This window comes from Condylostylus longicornis, unplaced genomic scaffold, assembly GCF_029603195.1.
Source record: "Condylostylus longicornis isolate FDR11 unplaced genomic scaffold, ASM2960319v2 ptg000076l, whole genome shotgun sequence".
In the NCBI taxonomy this organism is placed as follows: Eukaryota; Metazoa; Arthropoda; class Insecta; order Diptera; family Dolichopodidae; genus Condylostylus; species Condylostylus longicornis.
The window spans coordinates 2,240,732-2,266,812 of NW_026578044.1; the positions used below are offsets into that span (position 1 = coordinate 2,240,732).

General features: G+C 33.9%; 2 protein-coding genes across 2 annotated transcripts in view; one reads left to right on the top strand and one right to left on the bottom strand.

Moving 5' to 3' along the window:
- The window catches only part of LOC129612717 (uncharacterized), an 87,545-nt gene extending 78,035 nt beyond the window's left edge, over positions 1–9,510 (bottom strand). Inside the window, exons 1-3 of the mRNA XM_055526473.1 lie at positions 9,420–9,510; positions 4,855–4,987; positions 3,339–3,544 (exon numbers count right to left, since the gene is read on the bottom strand). Of these exons, the coding sequence (XP_055382448.1) occupies positions 3,339–3,544; positions 4,855–4,987; positions 9,420–9,510 (430 nt within the window). The remainder of the gene's footprint in view (positions 1–3,338; positions 3,545–4,854; positions 4,988–9,419) is intronic.
- A 9,495-nt stretch (positions 9,511–19,005) lies between these two features.
- Positions 19,006–20,154, top strand: LOC129612719 (uncharacterized). Its single transcript, XM_055526474.1, has one exon. The coding sequence runs from the start codon at positions 19,006–19,008 to the stop codon at positions 20,152–20,154; it is 1,149 nt and encodes a 382-aa protein (XP_055382449.1).
- Positions 20,155–26,081: the final 5,927 nt, after the last annotated feature.

The following is a 26,081-nucleotide window of genomic DNA, read 5'->3' on the forward strand; positions in this document are numbered from 1 at the left end:
TGACATTCCTAGATTATTTTCTTTTGGAGTACGTGAAACAGTGCGTACCTAATTGATGGAAGTTTTCAATTTTCCCTTATTTTTCTTTAAATTTAGAGAGCAAAAGCATATTATTTAAAGCGCTCCATATCATTTGGTTTTTACAAACATCTGTGTGCACAACTTTAATATTGTATAATATAATATTAAACGTTTATGTAACATATAAAAAGTTTTTTGATAGTTATAAAATTTTCACATGATTATTTTACGTATACGTTCACATATGGGTACACAAAAATTGTAAATATGGAATGTTATTTTTAATATACTTTATGAGTCTGTTGTTGACGCATAAATTTTTATATTAAAATGTACAAACACAATATACAAATACATAATATATATGCATAATATACGAATTTAAATAGTGGTACCACATTTTTGGTAATTTTTCTCATATACACCATAACTATTTTTATAATAAAATATGTTAACTAGTAAAAAGTTTTCGTGACAGAAAACTTAACAATTCACAAAATAGTTAATACAAACAAAAAAAAACATGCCGAATTTTGTAAAGAGAGAAAAAGTTTATTCTTGCTTTTAAAGGTTAAACTAATTATTTTTATATAAGTGTATAATGTATTTAATTTAAAATTTTAATTTCATAATATTCAAGTACTTAACTTAAAACGTGATATATAAGAATATTTAAAATTTTAGCTAAAATTTACTATTATTAGATTATGTTAGAGTTACGAGTATAAGATTTATTAGTTGTTACTTTATGATTGCTATTTTAGACATATTATAAGATGACGAATAAATTTTTTGTTCATTTAGTGCATACATACGCATTTATCAAGTAAAATTTAAATTAAAGTTAGAAGATATAAAATTAATCTTATTTTAGTTTATGAGTTTATTTAAATTTAGTTTTTCCTCCAAAAAATTTCTCATTTAATTGGAGATGTAAGGCGAAGTAGCTTCATTTCAATTGTTGTCTTACAAAATGTTTGATATTATTAAAAAACAAAGCGTAACTAGCAGTGTGTTATCAAGTCACAATACGTTTACTTATATGAAGAGATTTTAAATTTTGATGTTTATGAATTTCTGTATAATATATGTATTTTGTTGTATCTTGTATTGTAAATCAACGTTTCGGAACTTAGTATCGGTCACCTAAAATGGTAGAGCGCTGAACGTAAAATATGATTTTTAACATGTTTAAATACATTGTATTTGGAAGTCATTGGGCTAGAATTTAAAAAAGAAACACGCTTAATAAAATATCTATTAATGTTTTAATATAATTAATTATAATAGATAAGATTGCTTTTGAATATTCTTTTTAAAATATTTTGATAGTATAGAACATCAAATATTTGGTATTCCTAAAAACATATACCCATAAAATTTAAATAAGAAACAACTTTTTCAAAAAAAAAAAATTGATTTAAAATTCAGAATTTTTTTTTTAATTTTAAGTTTCATGACTAATATAATATTTTTCACAAGATTTGATATATTCAAATTGGAAATTATTCAAATTACGAGAAAGGGAAATGGGAGAAAAAGTTTAAACTTTGCAAATTATTAAAAATTTTTGTTCTTCTTGAAATGAAAATTTTATAAAAATTTCATTACAAATTAACAGGGAGAAAAAAAAACGCAAAGAAAGAAAAACCATAAAGATAATTTATAATATTTTTCTCAATTTTTTTTTTTTGTTCTATTTAAAATAAGGTACATGGTGTGAAAAGGGTATTAATAAGCGTATTAAGTCGTTTTTATATTTTATTATAGATCATTTCTAAGTAAAATTCACAGTTAAGAAAATGGCGCCCAACTTAGGGCCGATTGAGTAGTTTTAAATCATCGCGTCAAGAAATCATCAAGTTTTTTCCTAAATTTTTGCAGCGTAATATTTAAATCATGTTGCTTTTTGTGAGTGCAAATATGCAAAATTCATTCAATCTTTTTTTTTTAATTTACGAATTAATCGACGTTTAATTTAACTTTATTAAAATAAAAATCTTCTCATCCAGCGACTACGTGATAAAATCCTGCAACCAGTTATTAAAGCATCTTGCAAAGAACTGGAATAATATATTCTTTGTTTCTAACATTAGTAAATACGTAGATAAAAATAGACATCTGAATATTATTTTTGAAATTTTAAATTCTATTGTTTCTCAATTCCACCCTGTACTCTAACATAATCATAGCATAAAATGAACGTGTAAGTAATAAATTTTCTTAAATATTATAATTCTTTCATTTCATATATTTTATTTTAAATATAAAAAATAATATGAAGAACAACGTGTACATACATATATCTAGATATAGATATAATGAAATCGTAATATGTACCTATATGAAAAATCAAGTATAACAAAATGCTTACTTCCTCGTATACACACTTTATATTCGTGATACTGTGATATAGGTATAGACACTTTGGGATGGGAGAGTATTATTAGAATTTTAAAAAGTCTTAACTTAACTCACAGCTTATATGTGTTTATTTAATTATAATTATGATCCTTTATTAACAATTTATTACAGACACCATAATATATTTCAAAAAAAAGAAAAAAACTAAAAAAAAAAGAATCGAAAGAGAAGGGAAATGGATTTGTTATCTCCTTTTAATTTTTTATTTTTGTTGTTCTTTTCTGTACTTTATTTAACACGCTTTAATTTTTAAATCCTTGATGGGAACATATGAAAATAAGAATGAATGTATTAAGTATGTTAGAATAATAAAAATGTTATGGAAAAGTTAATGAAAAGTAAAGAAAATTCTTTTAATGGGTAAAAGTTTTCTTACTCGAAAATAATTTGGTAAAGAAAAACAGAAAACAAAAAATTTATTTTGGTTCATTTTCGGGATATCAAAAAAAATGAAAAAGAAAGAACAGGAAAAAATGGTTTATTTTACAATTATTTGGAGAACACTTTTCCGAACATAGCTATAATATTATTATAATTAATATAAACATTATGTAACACGCATATATTTAACAAAAATAGGAAAAAATTTATAAATTAAAGACTAATTTTATTAAAGAGAATCGAAAATTAAAGAGCAGTTTAAAATTTTTTTAGAAATTCCGAAATTTTAATGATTATTGATGACTATCTAAAGAAAGCCTTTTAGCATTATTTAAAACAATTAAGTAAATTAAGTGTTTTTAAGTCTTACTTTTATTAAATTATTAAATAATTAATATCAATTTATAATCAATCGGTTAACATATTCTCTGATTGTACCAATGTTTCAAAAATAACTTTGCAAAAACAAATTCAAAGCAAAAAAAACAAAGCCATAAATGTGATATACTTACTTATAACACGTAATTGAACTTTAGAGTTTCTTGTTGGACTCTTTTGAAAATCTACGCGACATCTGTACATCCCGCTATCTTCACTCCTTGTATTTCTGATTGTCAGTGCTGCTGGTTTACCAGCTATTAAAAAAAATGCTCTTTTACCAAGAATATCATCGACCCAATGAGAACCATTTTCAAATTTTGATGTTCTTTTATCAAAACTATAAAAAAATTTATATTAAATAAAATTTTAAAAATATCTTTGAAAAAGTTTAGAATTAAATGATTATCACTTTTTATCGACCAGGTTGGGACGATTTGACAGTCACAAGCTTAAAACAGAAGATATAAAGGAGACATTTGTGCCATATATAAAATTGGAGCTGAATAGATATGAGGATAGAAATCAACAACAAATACAAAGTCTCTGTCGTCAAATCGGTGAAGAAATCATGGGTAGCATCAGACATAAAGAGCAAGATCTCAGATAAAACTTGAACTTTAGACAACAAACAAAAGCACGTAGAAAACAGATTATTAACAAAAAATGATGCAACTTGAGAAGCTCACACAAGTTAATATGTAGAATAATTAGGAAAATGGCAGGAAGTGATAAGAAGAAATTCTATAACATAGCCAGAGAAGATCAAGTAACCGCAGAATGAAGCAATACTTCATTACTCCATAGAAAAATTGATATTTACCAACTCCAACAAGAACCACCGCAAATTAAGACCGATAACAGTAAGAATGATAATCTACGCACATCAACATTACAATTGAGCAGATGAAAAGAAAACTTTGCAGAAACCAACACCAAAAATAAAATCTACCCAAAATAATAAATTTGAATACCAAGAACTAAACATTAGTGAAGAGATTTGAATCAAAAGACGGGCACCAATCATTAGAAAAATACTGGAGATAATAAAAAAGCTAAAGCTCGCGATACGCGACAGCTGTACTCAAGAGAAACAGAATCTCTTTCAAACTAATACAAATTATAAAGGCGCTTTATATTAAAGCACTTGAGCAACACTCAAGAGACACAGAATCTTTCTCAAACTAATACAAATTATAAAGACGCTTTATATTAATGCCAAAGCTGTAATGTTACATAATAGTAAGCTCCATCATCAAAGTCAGTATCCTTCCTCAACAGGAGTCAGACACAGACTCCTTCTTTACCCGTTGCTATTCATCATTGTATTAGACAAAAGGTATGAGGAAGATAGACTTACTGCGCAACGGAATCATTTGGCAGAATCCAAATTGAATTTATATTTTTATTAAGGTAAGTTGGATCTTTATTAATTTTAAATTGAATTGAAAAAATAAGATATGAATTCGTATGGACGATTATTAGCAATAATTTAATTTAAATTAAATACAATGAATTTAATTCTTTTAATTGATTAAAGTAAAAAATTCAGGGTTGAAATGAACTGAAATGAGATTATTACAATTGCAAGGGATTCATTAAACTAGAATTTCATGAAAATTATTTAAATGTTTTAAAATTACTACTTACCTATATATTGGTTTTGAATGACCCTCTTTATACCAAATTACTAAAGCTACTCGATCTTCTGGCACCGGTGGTGTTATATTACATGGTAATCTACCTAATGTTCCTTGTACAGCTTCCGATATAATAAGAGGTCCTGAAAAGAAGAAAAAGAAAAACTTTTGTTAGCACAATATTTATAAACTTTGCGGCTTTATAAAGTTCTAGTTATATGTGTTAGAAATTTATCAATGCAAATATAAATAATATTAAAAGATTAGCTCTTTTTGATTAGCTCTTTCAATTATATTATAATTAGAATTATGAGCAGCTTGGTACAACTTCTTGCATATAAAATGTGTTTCTCTTCCCCTACTCTTCTGTCTTTCAATTTCAAAAAGTAAGCAAAAAATTCATTTGCAAAAATTCTTTAAACCCCTTGCCTACTTTATAAATTCTGTTTATTTTTGTCTCACTTAAAACTGGTTATTTATTTTAGAAATTTACTCAATAATTGTTGTCTTTCTTATTTAAATTTATTTATTTAATTATATTCGTTATTTATATACAAATTAAATTTTTGTACATGTATAAATCATTTTCATAATTTATTAAGGATTATTTGATAATTTTTCCCTTTCATTTCTTTCTTTTTCCCCTCGAATTGTGTCTAATTTTCTACTCTTAAGGAAATTAATAATTTTTCTTATTTTTTGGATTCTACTTATACAAACAACAGTTTAAAGTGTTTTCGTGAGAAATTTGATACAGATAAGATTGTACAAGGCTGAATTAAGTTATTTACTTAATAAAAATAAGTGATTGTTTTTACTAAGAGAAAATCACAAATAAAATTATGATATAGAAATTTAGCTTTACATTCTACATTACATACTCAAATTTAAATAATTATATATTGCAGGATGTAAGAACGGTACATATACAAACATTTTGAGTTCTTAGTAATTGCATTTGACCGATTTATTGAATTTAAATTCAACATTTTGTTGTTAATTCAGCTGTGTTCATGATTTGTTGTATTGTACTTAGATCCAACCAGTTTATCTTAGGCGCGTATGAACGCACGAACAAGCCCCACATTGTTATATTATCTGTATAGCATTTCCTATAGTGAACCAATATACCAGAATAGCAGAGTTTCCTAATACAATATCATTTATTTCAACTTTATTCCTTATTTACAGATATTAATCATAAAACTTTTTTTAACCTTTAATTATTTGAACTTATAATTTATTAATTTTTCTTTATACTACCATTAAAATCCTTGTTCTTCATTTTTCGTGTAATTTGAAAAATTTTATACTACAATAATATTAAATATAAGGGTGTTGTCGGAAAATATTATTATTAAAAGCTAAATATTTAAAATTACAAATTGAATCAGTGAAGTGGTATTAATATTTTATGTAAATAATATTGGTATAAATTAAAATAAAAGAGAAAAAAAGGAGGGGATTAAAAATAAAATAAAAAAAATAATAATTAGTTTTCCTTAATTCTCTTTCTTTTTCTCCTTTAAATATGGTTATTCATGCGAAATAAATTAAGAATTAAACAATAATAATAAAATACACAAAAAAAAGAAAAAAATATGAAACTCATGACCTAGCTAATTGGTTAAATTTCTATTATCATATCGCATTTTCCTCTTTATAATTTTCAATAATTATAATAATTATTATTAAACTACAGTTAATAATTAAATTAATAATTACATATTAGAATATTTCAAGGGAAAATTAAAAGTAAAACAAATCTAATTAAATTTAAATAAGATGTGATAGTCCTGTAATCTTTTTAAAATGAAGCTCCATACTTAATTTATGCACGCATTAAAAAAAAGTATATTTGAACTTACACTTAATATTTTTAAACTATTGTTATTCCTAAATGCTTAAGTACTACTATATAATGGTGGACAATATTTTCTGTACCTTCTGAGCAATTATTGCAGAATGTCTCTTTACTGTATGAGTACAATTATTCAGCAGACTCCGGTCTTGTGTGGGTCAAGCTTTATTGGCTTTATAAGTTTTTCAGCCGAATTTTCCTAGCCTAGGTAACCCCAACTGCTAGCTATTTTTTCGTGGTGACATTAATGAAAACATTTAAAAAAAATGCATGATGAAATTCGGAATATTTTAGTTTAACTGACATTTTATTTAAACTGATCACTCTACAGCATAGTACAGTAAATATTATATGTTGATAAACAATATTTAATAATAACAAGGAGCAAAAATTTTAGTACGTTAATTTTTTATTATTAATTTTGTTATTAGTTTAGTTTGTCTTCAAAAAAATAATAATGGATGCCCTTTTTTCTTCTTCCACTCCTTCCCTTCTTAATGAAATTAATCAAATGGAAAATTTTTATGCTGCGTCTTCAAAAAAAGGTTAAATTTATTCAATACAAACAAAATAAAAGAAGAAAAAAAATAAAAGGATATAAATAAAACTTATTTATTGATAGCATTGTATTTTTGATATGAGCAATGCAATTTTTGACGTATTTACAAACAGAAGTGATAAGTCACTTAGATATCCTCGGGATATAGAAATAAAAAAGATAAGTAGCTGAAAAACAAATAAATGTTAACAGAGGATACTAAACTTTATTATCAATACAAGTTTTTTTATAACGATTGGTTAAGTACATAGTACTTTTAGCAAATTACTTTAATCATAATTTGTTATTATAATAAAAAAAATAGAAGAAGGCGATTTCATTTAATAAAATTGATAGAATTTTGGTATCAAGTATAAAATATGAAATTTTGATGTACCCATACGAGTAATAATAAAATTATCTAATAACGCAAAATTACTTTTGTTACAGAGTACTGGAGCCGTAGTATTGTAGATTGTAGATTTGTACAACCGGGGTAATATTGTACCACGACCACTTATAAGAATCTATTGTGTTCTCCCTCTGAGTGCAGAATATGTCCCTATAGCATCTGCTCAAGATCTATTAAGAACTGCAAAACTCAATTTTTTTTTAACTATTGCAATATAAGGGATTCCTTGTTTTTCTAAAATCAACTTAAATTAAATTTTTAGTTTAATAATGATTAAACAAATAAGTATCTGAAGAGTAATTAGCTTTAAAATATATCTACCAATATATAAAAATAAAGGACAGCGTCGAAAATAAGGAAAGCGTATAAAGTAAAAGTAATGTGCATTGGCTATATTTTTAAACGAATAAATTCAAAAATTTTCCTTAAAGTTGAATCGAAAAATGAACCGAACCTATACTTTTCTCTCGTAAGGGTACCTTTTTATGTAACTACTCAAGAATACTCTATATAATACTATTGTACACTCCAGTTTACTTAAAAAAAATCATAAATTAATAGAAAATGTAAGAATATTTTTCTTCTTTAATATTATGTCGTCCTTTAAAAACTGTGAAAGGTCATAAAATTATGTGAGCATATACAATAAAGTCCTAGAATGAATTAGAAATGATTTCTATCATATTATTTTGTACTATTATTAGGTTACCTATACATTCACAACAGTTGTGATATCCTTATTTATATGCACACATACTTGCTTATACAATGGTATAGTTATCAGTTTATGGAATGTAAGGTCATATAAACAAGTAATGGGATGTAGAACGAAAAACAAGTAGAAGAATAAAAGAGAAAAACTTATTTGATATCCATAGTATGAACAAGTTCTATACTCAAATATTAAATACCAAAAATATAAAAAAAAGGATGTATAATAAGAATTTTCTGTAACCAGCTGATGCAGCAAAATAAAAATGGTTGGTTTTTCCTCATTCCTTATTTGTTATTATTGTAAATATTCCATTTCGGTTTTATATCAGTTTTCAAAACGTTTCTTTACATTCATTCTTAATTTAACTTCTTGATATGTTTGCTGATCTAGGTGATATTAATTAAATATGACATGGAAAAAGTTATACATTTTGTTGATAATTACATTTCTCTTTCGTATTAAATTTTCTTTTACATATAAAATTTATGAGGGATTAAAACTGGAACCATACATGAAGCACACACATAGATGAAATATAATTTCTGTTATGAAAATTATATTATTCTTGAAAAACAAAGTTACAATAATTTATAAGAGAAGTTTTAGTATAATTTAATTTTAATTTATATGGGAAAATATAAACTTCAGTAATGGTCGTTTTACTTTGTCGTTGAAATAAAGTCTTGAATTTTGTGTTAGGCTTAACAATTAACATGTCACAGCGAATGCTTATAATTGTTTTTAATATTCACTCTGTAAAGTACCACCACTCTTAAAAATAAATTTTGATATAAGCTATGTTATCAATCCACTCTAAAAGTGTGGGCAGCCAAGTTGGGTTTTATGAATTGTAAAATGATTATTTTAATATCTCTAGAAATTTTTAATTGATAGAGAAAAATGGGGCTTTCTTACCAAAACAAAGAACAAGTAGCAATGCTCCTTTCATGTTGTAAACGCCATATTTCGAATGATCAAGAAACGCGATTTTTCGGTTGATTAACATGCATACAGGAGATACAGGTCTATGGAGTAGAGGATGTTATTACCCTCTATAGATTGTGACTTCGGAAACCCATCGGGCGATAATTCAGCTGTAACCCAAGAATACCATCGGAAGTTTTCGTGACGTGATAACATGTAAGAAAAGATAAGAAAAGTTACGAATGCTTTGTTTGCAAGAGTGTCGTGGGAAAGCAGTGATGGTCGCATCATTACCCGCGAAAATCATAATTTGTATAGTCGCGGAAATAAATTATGCGGCTAACACGATACCATCGGGGATGTTACATCGTTCTGGAACCTTTTAGCGAACTGAGACCAAATATATTTTATGGAGAACTATGGTAAATAACCAAAAAGGTTGAAGCTTTACAGGCCAATTGGTTTGATATAATTATAGGGTTGGGCGTGACAATTCTTAATTATAAATTCAAATAAGAGACATTTTTTGATTTTTCCATTATTAAATATCTTTTAACTTTAGTTAAAATATACAAAGAAATTCCATTATGAAAATCAAATTTTTAATTCTTTTCAAACTAATTTTTTATGTAAACATATAATTTTAGATTTGTACAGCCGGGGTAATATAATCGGTCAATTATAGGACTGTCAATTAGGGATGCGCAGGTAGTATGGGATTGTGGGCAGGACCGGCCCAGGACCTGCATTCTAATTAGAAAAAATATTAACTTTATTTTACTTTCGGAATACATGACAAGGGACCTCACACCTATCAGGGCCCACATTAATGTTGGGGGCACGGACTTGGAGATAGTGCTCGCATCAGCGTACTTTCCGGGGGATGGAGCATCCCCTCCGCCACCAGAGGTACGGAGGCTTGTGGAGCAGTGCAATAGGAAGAGGTGGCCACTCATCATGGGCTGTGATGCAAATGCGCATCACGTTGCACGGGGGAAGCAGCGACAGCAATACTAGAGGTGAGTCCTTATTAGAATTTGTAGTTAAAGAAAACCTAGAAATATTTAATGTAGGGAATGCCCCAACTTTTGTGACTAGGGTTAGGAGAGGAGGTACTGGATATCACATTCGACAGTCCGAATGTGGGGTTTCTGGTACGCGACTGGAAGGTATCGGGGGAGGTTTCTATGTCAGATCATAGAATCATCCCGTTTTGTCTGGGTGGGTTGATGGAGGAGAAATCTTCCTTCAGAAATCCGAGGCGGACAAACTGGGAGGGATACAGAAAGGACCTGGAGGCAAAACTGTCGGGCGCCTCGGTTAGAACTGTGGCAAGGCATCCCCTGGTGTGCTTGGAAAGGGCTGTGGAGGAGCTCGGAGGATTATGGTCGATGCTTTTTAGTCGAACTGCCCCATTAGCGTGCCAAGGGATTTCACAGATGCACCTTGGTGGACCCCGCGATTAGAAAGCCTGAGAGCTGGGGTTCGCAGGCTTTTCAGTAAAGCTAAGCGAGAGGATACTTGGGAAGAGTACAAGTTCATGACAGCCTACAGCAAGGAGATCCGCAGGGCTAAGCGCAGAAGCTTTAGATCATTCTGCGGGAGCTTAGCGGAGACGTCGGCGGCTGCGTGGCTCCACAGGGCTCTGGCTAGAGACAGGGTGCCAGTGACTGCTTCTTTAAGGAGGCCGGATGGTGGCTACACGGAGAACGAGGAGCAAAGGGCTCTTCTCCTGAAGGCGCATTTCCCAGAATGTGGGAATGTGGGAATGCAGAATACCACGTCCTGAGGATTGGCGGAAAGCTGCGTGCATAATTACGGGGGAAAGGATAAGGTGGCCTGTTGGCACTTTGCAGCCCTTCAAGGCGTCGGGAGTGGGTGGGATTTCACCAGCACTTCTGCAACGCTGGCTGGAGCCAATTATGCCTTTCTTAATAAGAATATTCAGGAGGAGCTTGGCTCTCGGATATATTCCTGAGTCCTGGCGGGTGGCGAGGGTTGTCTTTATTCCCAAAGTGGGAAGAAGGGACATGGTGCCAAAGTCCTTCAGACCGGTTAGCCTCACTTCGTTCTTATTGAACACCATGGAGAAAATAATTGATAACCATGTCCGGGTGGGGGTGCTGACGAGGAGGCCGCTGAGCGATTGCCAGCATGCGTATCGGGCGGGGAGGTCAACAGAGACTGCTCTGTTTCGCCTTGCCAGTACCCTAGAAAGCACAATAGAACAAGGAGAGGTGGCGCTATGCGCGTTTCTGGACATCGAGGGGGGCCTTCGATAACACTTCTCATGAGGCGATTGCGGACGCCCTGAGACGTAGAGACGTTGATGATGGCACCTCTCTATGGATGTCCAATATGTTGGCTACGAGGGTAGCAGAGACTGCTGTGGGGCAGAGCACCCTAAGAATGCGCGTGACCAGAGGATATCCACAGGGTGGGGTTCTGTCCCCGCTAATGTGGAGTTTGGAGGTGGATGAACTCCTTGATGAGCTGCTTCGTCAGGGAATCGGTGTCCAGACTTATGCCGATGATATAGTCATCATCGCTAGAAGTAAGTTTGAGGGAACTCTGTGATATAGTCCAAAGGGATTACGGGTGGCCCTGACTTGGTGCGACACAGTGGGCCTCAGGCTTAACCTTGACAAGACGGCCCTAGTGCCTTTCACTAGAAGAAGAAAGCTGGAGCATCTGCGCACAATATACGTATGCGGAGCGGCTGTAGAGAGGAAATCGGAGGTCAAATACTTAGGAGTGGTGTTTGATTCCAAGCTTCTTTGGCGAAGTCACGAGGAAGCTGTGTGTACACGGGCAACCCGGGCACTTATGGTTTGCTGGGCCATCTCGGGCAGGTCGTGGGGCTGCTCCCCGTCTGTCATGTGGTGGATGTATACCACGATGGTCGTGTTGTTCCTTACTTATGGAGCAGTGGCATGGGCAAGAAGGGTTGCTCTTGGTACGGCTAGAAGGAACCTGGAACGATTGCAGAGACTCGCATGCGTCTGCATCACGGGGGCTATGAGAACTTGTCCAACGGCGGAAATGGAGGTGATTTTGGGACTAACCCCCTTGCAGCTTGTTGAGGAGATGGCAGCGAAGGCTGCCATTTTCAGGTTGGGGAGAAATGGAGCCGGAATAATCGGTATGAGAGATTGGGGTCGTCTTGTCGGGGAGGTTCGGCTCCTATCGTTGCTGAGTAACAGAAGGGACTGGGAGCGTGACTTTTCGGGCCTCCCAGTTGGAACACACGTTATTGGATGGTACACAGATGGGTCAAAGACCAGTATTGGGACGGATGCGGGGGTATTTGGGCCAAGGACCAAATTCTCCGAACCTATGGTAACTTTTCCGAGTGTGTTTCGGGCTGAGCTGCACGCCATTGAAATGTGCGTGCGGTTCAGCCTAGAAAGGGGGTATCTGGAAAAGGAAATAATGATTATGTCGGATAGCGGGGCTGCAATCGGAGCGCTGAACTCGTTTTCAGTATCCTCCGCGGCAGTATGGGGCTGTCTTGAGAAGCTCAATGAGTTAGGCAGATGCAGCCGGGTCACACTGTGTTGGGTACCGGGCCATGTGGGCGCCGAAGGAAATTAGGCCGCTGATGCGCTTGCGAGGAAGGGGGCAAGCACACCTTTTCTTAGGCCGGAGCCCTTCTGTGGGATCGGACGACATACTATTCGTTGGGAATTAAGGAAGGAATCAGAAAGAAGGCGGTCGGAGCGCTGGAGAAGTCTGCCGGAGCTGCCGCAAGCCAAAGAGCTCCTGGGAGGTTATGACCAGAAGCGATTTAAGAAAATTATAGGGATGGGCAAGAACCAGGTGAGAGTCCTCACCGGCATTTTGACGGGTCACTGCAGGCTTAGGGGACACCCTAGTCGGCTGGGCCTGGAAAATGAGGATGCTTGCAGATTCTGTGGGGAGTATGCAGAGACCTCTTGCTCGTTGGAGGGGGGAGGTGCTGGGAGGTGGTGCTCACTAGTTGCTTGAGTTCATCAGGAGGGTGGGTCTCGAGTGTGTATTGTAGGGCAGGCCCCACACTCGGGTGGGGGCGCACAATTGATCCTTATACGTGGTCGCGGTGCATTGTTGACCCCGTTGCACAAATCTACAAATCTACAATCTAGTATCGATCAAATAATCAATGACTATCAAAATAAAATGATAGAAAATTAACATTTTCGATATTAAAATACCAAATTCCATATGTTCCAATCAATTTTTTCAAATAACAAAATATTTTAACGATTGCAATAGACAAACGCTTTATTTTATCCTTCAAAAAATTTTGTTATTTTTATTTTTACTATAAGAAGTTGTTGTTGTTGCTTTTACTGGTAGAAGTTGGTTTGGTTATCCTTTTTTTGTTGAAACAAATTTAAAATGTATTTTTAGTTCTCAAAACTATGCTTTTATTACCTCATATCCGTAAAACTGAAACAGAAAACTAGAATTATTTTCCCTTTTTCTTTCTGATTTTATAACTTCTTCTTCTCTTTTCGTTCTTTATATTAGCTTCACGAAGAATATCCGACTGATGTTTTTCTTTTTTTCGTTTTACTTTTTGTGACTTCTTGTAACTTTGTTATGCTAAATTCTAAGCCAAATAGAATTGTAATAAAAGAAAAAATAAAGTATAACAAAAAAAAAAGCAGCAACATTTTTTTGACATAATATCTTCTCGCATGTCCTTGCCGTTATAAGAGGGAAAGTGTTGATGTTTTTTTCTTTCTACTTTTTTATTTTATTTTTTTATTTATTTTTATTTTCTTGTTACGTCAAGAACTATTAATACCGATTAGGGTGTTTATGATATCCTTGATATCCTATTTCTTCCTTCTGTATCATTTTTTGTTTTTGTTGTTGTTGCCTTTTTTTATGCTGCTATCAATGTGCTGTTCATTTCTTTGTTATAAATTGCTTTTTTTCCCCATTGGTGATACTTTGTTATATTGTTAAAACGTTATTATTATATCGTTATTTTTATTAGTATTAGTAAAAATTTTTAGATACATACATATTGCATTATACTTCTTTGAATACGATAACAAAATAAAAAAAAAAAAAAAAGAAAACAAGTGGGAAAAAGAAGGCTTAGGCATTAAATATAATTTTTATGTATTTTAAGTTACAAGTCTAATCACAGGACAAAAAAAATTTCTACTTTTTGCTTTTTTATAATTCTTACTATAGTTTCTATAGTAAGAATATTTTTCGTTCAAAAAGTGGGTACGAGTATAACAACACAGAAGAAAATCTAGTTTGATATTACGAATAGTGTTACAATATAACAGATTTTCTATAAAAGTTAGTTGTTATAAAAAATAAATTTATAAAAAGAAATTTTTCAAATAAATATGAAAGCGTTTTAACTTCTATTTAAAAAACAAAAATGGTATGGGATTAAAATAGATGTTAGGATGCCATTTTTTGTATAGACCTAAGGGCAGAACTTTGATAATTAAGTATTTTAAATGTAAATATAGTAAGAAATAGGAGGTATCGTTGATCGCCTATAACTTTGGATTCGTGTTGTTACTGGCTACTTCATCGGGCATTATCTGGTGAAATATCACCTGCACAAAACTGAGTTAACAGAATTCCTTCTTGTGAAGATTCTGCCGGGATGGTGATGAGACGGCCAAACATATACCATGTGATTGTTTTGCTCTAGTCGTCTGAAAACTGGATTGTTTGGATGGAGTTTTCTCAGTGTTAAGGAACTGGTATCTAACTCCTTTAGAGATATCTCTTGAGTTATTCTGACCTTAATTTGAAGTACATAATAATATTTAGTTTTGTCGGACATTTTAATCAACTTGTCGTATCATTATTTATTTTATGTATGATCCATCTGAGTTTTTCTAATATTTTCATCTCGTTCATTAAATTGAACATTTTTGAATAGAAAATTAAAAAAAAATTAGTTTTAGAAATTAAATTAATTGGAACGATGCGAGTTAATTCTTAATTACTTTAAATTTAGTTTAATATCCGTACTAATTTTTTAACTGAATACAAAGAGATTAATGTCATATTAATGATTAATTAATGTCCTGTTATAAGATATTTTCAATATAATTTTCTTTTATATTATACTATAAAAACGCTTTTTTATCATCCTATTTTATTATAACTAACACTTAAATTAAAACCCAAAAGAAAAAAAAAAAACAATTTTTTTTGACGGAAACTTAAATTAGAGGACCGGAACTTATTGTCTTTATATTATAGGTTCCAAGTGAATGTTAGTGAGAGATATATACATATTAAATCTGTGACATGTACACACTCTTATATATATGCATTAAAACGACGTGTTTTGTACGGAAATACAAAAATCGCTCATGTTCTTTAGTGAAACGTGCCTTATAAGATTAGTTTTTTGTTATTGTTTTCTTTCCTAATCTTATATTTTTTCTGTCTTTCCTTTTTTTTTGTTTCAATATAATAACATTAAGTTTAAATGTATTTATAGTGGAATATTTAAAGCTAAATTAGATTTAAAGTGTTGATTTCTTAAAAATGACGCAATTGACTGGAAATTCAAAAGGAAAACGAGAAAAAATCGAGTTGACCTTGTCAACTCTATGATACTGGTATGGATTTGTTATCCTATGAAATCAGCGTATAAATACGAGTATGTCATAGCTGACCATGGGCAGACTATAACCTTTAGTGGCCGAATTACCATATTAATTTATGCAAAATTTCACTACTATTGAAGTTGTATGGCAGCTACCAGAAAGAGTCAAGCATTTTCAACGACCTTCATCAAACATATTAGCCCCACTAATATATTCGTTTGCGTGAAATTTCAATATCACAGCTTTTATAGTTTCTAAGATATAGTCAAATAAATTTGGAAGTTGTATGGCAGCTACCCGAACATATCGAATTTAAATAGGGTTCTGACATTTACTATAGTAAATCATTTGTGGAAATTTGGTAAACTTAGCTCAATTAGTTTTTTAGTTATCGTTGGGACGAACGGTTTAACGATTACTTCTTAGCGTAACAAACTGTAAGGCAAATTTAGTATACCCTTCGAACATAAGTTCGTACGGGTATCAAAAATAATGATCGCAAGTTTTTTTATTAGCAAAAGCTGAACTTTTTTTTGTTTTGAGTGACTTGAACCTCAATTTATTTTTACAGTTTTTTTTTTTGCCGTTCTTAATTTTGTCCTTTATCGGAATTCTATTATAATATTTCGTATTGTTTTACTGAGAATTTTTAGGCAATTTAACATTAAAATATGGTGTATCTAACATAATTTTATTGAATTAAGCTTACTTAACGTAGTTATAATACTTAGTGACCCAGAAGAAAAAAGGTAGTTAGTAAATTACGATTAGTTTAAAAGTTCTAAATGTTTATTGAGAATTTTTTCTCGAATTAACTTTCGTGCTAAATGTGTTAACGGAAACAATAAATACGTAGCTAAAAAATTTTTAATAAAAAATCTCAAAAAATATAGGTTAAATTTAAGATGTTAAGCCAGTGAGCCTTCAATTAGTTGATCAGACCACATCGCTAAAGATCGACTATGGTAACCATTATTATAGATATGAATAGTTTAATTGTTCCAGCGGACGGCAATTAACTGCCGTGCAAAACAGCTATGTGGTCTTCTTGAAGGATCTTCGTGTAGTAAATTAACAAAACTACACAAAGTGAGTGCCTTTATTACTGTATTATTTCTTTTGTTCTTCCGCAAGAATTTTCAAACCAAAGTATTTGATAAGTTGTCTTATACTATATACAAAAAGAATTGTTGACACTTCTTTTTTTAATCTGGTACTTTAAGATAGTAGACCAGTTCGCATAAATACGTAAGTAGCTATTATTACTAAAAATACTGAAGAAAATCGTGAATTTCTAAAATACCATTTCAAGGACATTAAAAATTAATTATCAATTTAAAACAATTAAATTAATTTCAAAATTCATCACATTTTAAATTTCGTTATTCCAAAATAATAAAATATATAAAAACATTCACATCACAAAATTTTTATCCCTTTATACACATATATTCATATATATACTCACTCCTATGTAGTACAATTTTTATAAATTTGCCTACCAACGTATACATAGCATAAGTGCACTAGCACAAGAGTGTTAAAATTGTCACTCTAATGAAATAAAATATAAAGTTAATGTGAAATATTTTTGAATTTCACATTTTCGGTAATAATATTTGAAAAATAATCCTTATAAATTTTTATACTTTATTTAAATTTTCTCGTAATATTATCTTCATATATATAATATATTCAAAAATTAAACCAATAACAGTAAAATGTCAAAGTGAATATTCAGTAGCGAAGAGAAAAATGATAATTTTTACAACCTTGAATTCTTAAAAAAAAACATGTACGTGAAGTGTTTGAAAAATTTTTGAAAAATTACAAGTAACCAAAAAAGTACACAAAGTTTAACAACACATTGGTAAAAATCTTAAATTAAAAATTTGGCAATTTATTCCACGATTTCAATTGTGTTGAAATTTTTGTTTCAATTTTTGTTTTTGTTTCAAAGCGAAAAATCTTTTCTAGAATCATCAATTCTTCTTCAACCAACCTATGTACTTGTTTAAAAAAAGAATAAAATTTCTATCAAATAATTTTTGAATTTTATTAAGAAAATAATTTAAGTACCTAACCGTTTTTTTTTCCTTAATACCAATTTTACTCACAAAAAAAAAGTATTTTCAATTAAATTCAATAATTTAAAAATTTTTTTTCTTTCGATTTTTTCCTCCTTTTCTCCCAGTAACAATTTCAAAATTATGTAAAAAAAAAATATTGAAGAAAAAAATTGGGAAAAAAATTTCATAATATTTTGCAATAATCGTATATTAAAATATTTTCAATTTTTGGAAAATAAAAATATAAAAAAAAAATTTTCTCTTCTTACCAAGTTTTAGATAAAGTTAAGATATTTATAGGAAATTTTAAGACTGTTTGGGATGTTATTAAAATTAAATGAAATTTTGAAATAAAGTTTGTTCATGGCGAATACAATGTGAAATTCAAATGAAGTGCGTTTCTATAACACGAAATTCGGATGAAGTGAATTCTATAGCACGAAATTCGATTAAAGTGATAGAAAAATTCGAATTGATTATTATAATCATGACATCTGTCACTGTCAATTGCACTATTCCATTTAACTGTCACTATAAACTGTCCGTTTGTTCATCTGTTCCAGTAAAAAATTAAAAGCAAGCAATCTAAGTTTAGGTTTTAAGGAAAAAAGTTCTTTCTCATGCTCTTTCGATGGGATTCCACCTTGCCGTGGTGAAGGAGCTTAAGTAGGGTCAATGATCTTGAGAGCGATGTCGGCGGGTACTACAATTCTGTGGTATCTGGAAGGTGCAACCATGCCGATAAGGTCGAAAGTGAGACCAGAAAAACCAAGAGAATCTCACGGGCTTGAAGTAACGGCGCAAGCCAATCTTCAGCAAGTCCCATGGGCATGAAGTAACAGCGTAAGCTAATCTTCAACAAGTCCCACCCCCCCCCCAATCCAATGGTGTTATACGACCCGTGCCTAGTGGACTAGTTGGTAGCCGGGGGGTATACTGGCTACCGCGAACGGAGTCTCTCTGATACCGGGTCGCCTCAGAGAGTAACGATGACCTTATCCTGGTAAGTCGGCTCTGGCAGGATGGACTGTTTTTCCGGACACACTCGTGGGATCAAAATGGAAGATTCGATTAAAAAAATTTTAAAAAAACAAGAGCCAATTGGCACCTCGTCAGAAGACGAGATACTAGCTTCCAGTCAGGAAGCAGGTGTATCGATTGGTGGTGATGAAACCAGTAAGGTAGCAAAACCACCAAAACAATCTACACAAAAAGCTAAAGGAACCAGCCATAGTTCCAAAAGCAGAAAATCAAAAGGACCCGCCTTCGTACTCAAGAAGAGATATTCGAAGGCCATCTTCATTTTAGGCAAGATTGCCCAGAATGAAGCAGAAGGTAAAACTTCTGAAAAAGACGCGGAGGACAAAGTCAAATACCAGAAGGTAATTGACGAGTACAATGCGTATAAGAGCACGAAGCCTCAGGAGACCACAAAAAGAGTAAGGTCTCAAGATGAAGACAGAAATGCTCAAGAGAGCAAAAGGTCGAAGGTCGTCAAGCCAGGGACAACCAGACCTTCAACATCAAGTGGAAATCATGCACAGGGGAGAACAATGAGCGAGGTGGTCCGTGATCATCTCCAGTTTGGGGTGGTGGACAGAAAGTCTACCAACCTGAAGTTGTCCTCCGAATTATGGTGCAAGGTCGAAGCAAAATTATCGGAGATGGTAGTTGAACATCTCCTAACGACCGATGGCAACGAAGTCCTGAGCTTCGATTCATCTGAGGTAGTCAGGGGCTACAGGGTGATCAAATGCGAGGACCGGCTTTCCGGGGATTTTCTTAGTTCGTGTGTTGCTAAGATTAGCGATACGTGGGATGGGTCCAAGATTGAGCTCATCCCAGCTAAGGAAATTCCTAGGAGACCCCGGGCTCGTATTTGGATCCCTAAGATGAATATTGCGGGGGACAAGTTGCTAAAGGTCCTAAAGATTGCCAATCCTGAGGTGCCGATGGATGATTGGCAAATTATCAAGAAGGAGGAACCTCAGAAAAACAGTGAGTCCTTCCTACTTCTCATTAATGAGGAGAGTCTACAGCCGTTGGACAGGAGGGACAACAGACTGCGGTTTGGCATACGGCATGCCAAGCTCAAAATATTTCGAAATGCGGACCCAGAAGGGGACGCCATAGAAGAAGCGAGCCAGCTCCTTGAACAGATGGAGGTGGCTGATAAGAGCAAGAGCGATGAGGGTAATCCAGGTTAATCTCAAGCATTCGAGATTAGCCTCGGATAACCTATTGATCTTCCTAGAAGAGGAAGACATCGACATCGCTCTAATTCAGGAGCCTTGGGTGAACGGTAACAGGATAAAGGGACTGGGCACCCAGAAATACAACCTATTCTACAGGATTGTAGATCCAGCTGAAGGTAAGATCAGAACTTGTGTCTTAACTAAAAAACATATAAAAGCCTTTCTTTGCTCTAATTTCAGTACCGCAGACATGACGGTGGTGAGGATTGAAGGAAACGGCGGGAACCTATTAATGAGCTCAGTCTACATGGCTCATGATAGGCCTGCTCCACCTCCGGAAGTTCAAAACCTAGCAGAGGTTGGCGCAGCCGAAGGAGCAAGTCTGCTTATGGGTTGCGACGCCAATGCCAGACATACCCTCTGGGGCAGCACAGAGATCAACGAACGAGGTGAGTCTTTATTTAATTTTGTCTTAGATAGTAATCTAGAGATAGCAAATAGAGGCAACACCCCTACCTTCACTTTTCCTAGCACAGACAGGTTTGCTGGCTGGGAAGATGTGATAGATATAACACTCAAAACTAACAACTGTATAATCGAGGACTGGAGGGTATCTAGCAAAAGGTCGTATTCTGACCATGCCTGGATAGTCTTCACGGTGGGATTCGAAGTTGGGAATCCCAAACCTTTTAGGAACCCTAAAAGAACAGATTGGGTTAAATTCAGAGCCATCGTGCGGGCCAAGCTCATGGTCATGCCCGATATTAACAACTATATTAAGGAAGTCGAAGAACTTGATGCGCAAATCAGTAGATTTGAGAAAGTCATGGGCGTGGCTTTCAGAGCATCCTGTCCTTTGAAATATCCAAAAAAAAAAGTATCCCCCGTGGTGGAACGAAGATTTGAGTAATCTCCGGAAGATTACCAGGGATGTCTTCAATATCTGCTACAAGAATGGGTTCTGGCAACCTTATAAGGAGTGCCTGAGAGAGTATAAAAGGGCTATCCGTTCCGCAAAAAGCCAGGGTTGGAGGGATTTTTGCGGAACTGTAGAATGTACCAGGGATTCTGCCAGATTGAGCAGAGTGCTTTCCAAGGACCATACCAGTCCTTCTTTTCTGAAGGATGAGGGTGGGACATGGACAAAAACGTCTATGGAAACTCTCAATTTACTAGTGGACACGCATTTCCCGGGTAATACCGGGTCGGCTCGGGAGGCTATCCAGTTGGATTCCCTTCCGGGGCGGCCTGTGTCGAGTGAAATGGTTGAAGCTATTGTAAAGGTGGAGAAGGTTAGCTGGGCGATAGATAACTTCTCTCCATACAAAACGGCGGGGATAGATGAGATATTTCCAGCTATGTTGCAGGAGACGAAGGAACTAATAGTTCCGTGGCTTCTAAAAGTTTTTAGAAGTTGTCTTATCCTTGGATACGTGCCCAAGTCGTGGAGACGTGTAAAAGTTGTTTTCATTCCCAAACCGGGAAGAAGGGGCCATGAGGGCGCCAAAGATTTTCGACCAATTAGTTTGACTTCCTTCGTTCTAAAAGCGCTGGAGCGCGTTCTGGAGCTAGGGCTCAGGAACAGAATGAAGGAAGTTCGACTTTCGCCTTCCCAGCATGCATATTGCGGGGGAAGGTCCACAGACACCGCACTACACGAGGTAGTGAGGACTATCGAACAATCTATCCATTATAAGCAATACACGTTGGCGGCCTTTCTAGACGTGGAAGGGGCTTTCAACAATATTGGTTCGTGGGCCATAGAAAATTCTCTGACTCAGTTGGGGTTGGAAGATGCTTTGGTACGCTGGATATTATCCATGCTGCGGACCAGGATCCTGTATTCGGATCTTGGTGATAGTAGTGTCGCAAGGTACATTAGTAGGGGAACGCCCCAAGGTGGGGTGATTTCGCCACTTTTGTGGCTTGTTGTTATGAACGAGGTTCTACTGCAACTTGAAGAAAGGCGAGTGAAGGCAGTGGCATACGCTGACGACCTAGTAATCCTGGTTTCCGGCTTTGACCTTCCAACAATCAGTGGGGTTTTGGAAGGATCTCTAAATGTGGTGAGCTCTTGGGCTAAAAGATGTGGCCTTGGAGTGAACCCAGCCAAGACGGAACTTGTACTTTTTACGACTAAGACAAAAATCCCGAGCTTTGGACTGCCCCGATTGGGTGGTTTGCGGCTCAGTTTGAGTCCGGCAGTTAAGTATTTGGGAGTCATACTCGACTCTAAACTTAACTGGAAGCTTAACGTGCAAGAGAGGGTGAACAGGGCCTGTACGGCACTTTACACCTGCAAAAAGATGGTCGGCAGGAGGTGGGGGCTGAAACCTAGAATGGTTTTATGGTTATACACGGCCATTGTACGACCTATATTAACTTACGGTTCACTCGTGTGGTGGCCGGCGTTGGGGAAAGCTTACAACTGTACCAAGATCGGTAGGGTACAGAGGGCTGCATGCATAAGCATTACGGGGGCATTGAGATCGACGCCCACGGACGCTATGGATGTACTCCTCCATTTGCTTCCACCAGACATCCATATTAAGAATCTGGCCGCGGCAAGCGCCGTTAGACTCAGAGAAGCTGAGTGCTGGCACGAAAGGCCGTATGGCCACGGCAATGTCCTTCAGTCACTACCGGACGGAGTGGTTGCGGATGCTACAGACTATTGCATCCCTAGACTTGAGCTTGACAAGAAGTTTCGGGTTGAGCTTCCGTCTCGCGGGCAGTGGAAAAGAAATCTTCCACTGCAAGGCTTTGATGTTGCTCTCTTCACTGACGGTTCCAAGGATAGGAATGGGGTCGGTGCTGGAGTATTTTCGGAGACTCAGAACATATCGGAGTCATATCGCCTTCCCAACGGGTCAAGCGTGTTCCAGGCGGAAGTATTCGCCATATGGAAGGCATGCGAAATCCTGGGAAGGGATTTGGTTGTGGCCCGGGAGGTCGCAATTGTGACGGATAGTCAGGCTGCGATTCTGGCTCTAAATTCGCCAAAGATATTCTCAAAGTTGGTAGGGCTTTGCTACGATGAGCTGACGAGATTGTGCAGTCATCATAGTATCACCTTACTCTGGGTTCCGGGACATAGGAACATACCAGGAAACGAGCGGGCTGACGAGCTGGCCAGATGTGGGTCGGCATTGGACGGCTCCAGGGCCGAGCGAGTTCTTGTCCCTATAAACACCATCAAAACTGATATATACCGCTTCCAAGTGGCATGTGCGGACCGCAGGTGGAGGGGCCTGAGCACATGTGCAACGGCTAGGAAGACGTGGCCGAAATACGACCATAAGAAATCAATGAGCCTCCTGGCGATGCCTCGACCGGACATAGCTAAGTTAGTGGCTGTGTACACGGGGCATTGGCCTGTGGGGGATCATGCAGCTAGGCTGGGAATTCCCTTTAATACGTCATGCCGCAGTTGTCGGGAGATAGACAAAAAAGAGACGCTTTTTCACTATCTCTGCGAGTGTCCGGCTCTTCAAAGGGCCAGGTTGTTGTCATTTGGGGAAACGGACATGATGGATCTGGGGAACATTTCTAGTAAAAGTATCGGGGACGTAAATAAGTTCCTTAAAAGAACGGGGTGGCTCTGATCGCTGGCCCTGGACCAACGTACTTTGACAACCGGGTTTCACGAGGCGGTGGTAGCAAAACGGCACGTCAGTGCTAATTGGGGTGTTGGCCAGTCGGGTCGCACCGGCCACTCTAACCAACCAACCAACCAAGGAAAAAAGTATATTTCTTTACCTTAGTATTGGTAACAATTTAAGTTTCGTTTGTCTTTATATTTCTTTCGTATTCCTAATTTTAAGATATATATTCGATTAATTACTTCCGTTTCACCAATTTGTTTCTGATTTAAGTAAAAATTTTTCAATAAAAATAGCTTTGAATTGAATATTCATTCTTTTCTTCAACTGTAATGCTTGGGTCTCTAAGCTTTTGAGCTTTTTATACCCATGTTGTTTACTTCCAGCAAGCAATATGCCATTTTAACCCATTCCTAAATTAAGTAAATATTTTTTTTTTTTTTAAGGGCCAAAATGATGTTAAAGAAATCAATTTGTAATTTTATGAATACATTTTTTTTCTGGATGTTATAAGAAAAAAGGCTAAATTTTTTTTTTAAATTATTTAAAAGGGGTGAGGATCTAAGAGCAGCAAAGTAAATGTTATATTTTTTTTCGCATATTTTAAATCGCATTCAAACCCTTACTGATTCCTAAATAATTTAATATATATAAAATATCATAACATATGTGACTTTAGTTGAAAGAGGAAAGCAAAAATACACTTTTTTTTTGTTAAAGGCAGGCAAAGAATGAAATATTCTTAAGGATATTTATTTAAACTCTTGATATTTTGTAATAATAATGTGCTCATGTAACAAAATAAAAGAAAGTTTTCTTGTTTGTTTGTTGTTTCTTAGTTGTTTATTTTATTGCTCATTTTATTGAAATGTTTGAACGTTGTTTTCAGACCTTGTTTTTCTTAACAAAAACATTCTTTAAATAAAATGTACATATATACACTGTGTAACATGCTATTAGTTATGAGAAAATTATTTTATAATTTATTAGCATTTTATTCAACTTCTGTTATTCGAAAATTATCGATCTTGCTTTAAAAACTACTCATTTAGTTATTGGCGTGTAAGTGCATTACACTTGCGTGAAAGTACGTTATTTTATTTGACAGCTGCTTTTACTATGCATGACATTAACTGCCGTTTATTCTAATAACATTTGAATTAATTATGTGTTTATATTTTGTGGTATTTCATGGTCAAATACAATTTTATTGAAGTTTTTTTGGATATTAAACAACCACGACAACATAATTTTACAAATAGTCATCATAAATTGTGAAACCAATTTGTTTCATTTTGCTGGTATTTAAATGTGTCTAACAATATTTCAATTTTGCGTATGATCCTATAAAAAAATTGAACTCGAACATTTAATATTATTTTCGGAAATCATAATAAATTGACAGGAATTCCTTGAAAATCGAATAAAATCTCGCTATATGTCATGAAATGTTCCGCTTTACATATTTTTAAATTATAAAAACTGTACCTGAATTTGTACCAAAATGTTGAATTATGAACATAATGTAGCTACATATATAAATTAATTTCACCCTAGATAAATTATATTTATAATACATAAGACCTTATTATAAAGAATAGTGACAGAAGAATTAAAATTTTTGACATTATTTTCTTGAGTTTCTAAATGTTGTTTTGCTTCTTGAAAGTGTGGCACATCAGTTTCCTATTACAAATATTAGTAATATTTTTTTTTTAAACAAAAAAGAAAAACAAAAAGTTTGAAATAAAGTCGAATTTGTTTTCTGGAATATCTACCATTACTTTCCTTCTAATGTCACCTGTCCTACCCTTTAAATTTCTTCACTGCGAATATTTGCATTTATTTTTTACTTCGTGTTTTTTGTTTATTTATTTCTATGCTATCAATTTGTAATTTTTACTTCGTTAATCATAAAAAAATTCGATGTATGTATGGCGTATACCTACAGTGTCGACAAACAGAAGACAAGGGTATGACGACAAAAAAAATTTTTGTTTTAAAAAAAAAAATTTTCTCTTTAAATTTTTTTAATTTTAATTTGGTTGTCGAGTTTTTCTTATTGATTGTCCTTTTTTATATACTCGCGGATTCTTGTGTAGGATTTTTTTAAATAACCATTGCTAATTTGTTAATTTGTTTGTAATGCATTTATTTAACACAAATGTTTAATTTTCTTCTGCAGAAAGTGTTATTAGAGAAGTTGTACATTTTCACTATTAATCATAACTGCTAATGACATCTCTGAAACCTTTACACTTTATTTTACAGTTTTAAAAGCTTCGATTCCCATTAATGTTTTTGTTATTAGTTCGACCATATATGACAAGTATATGG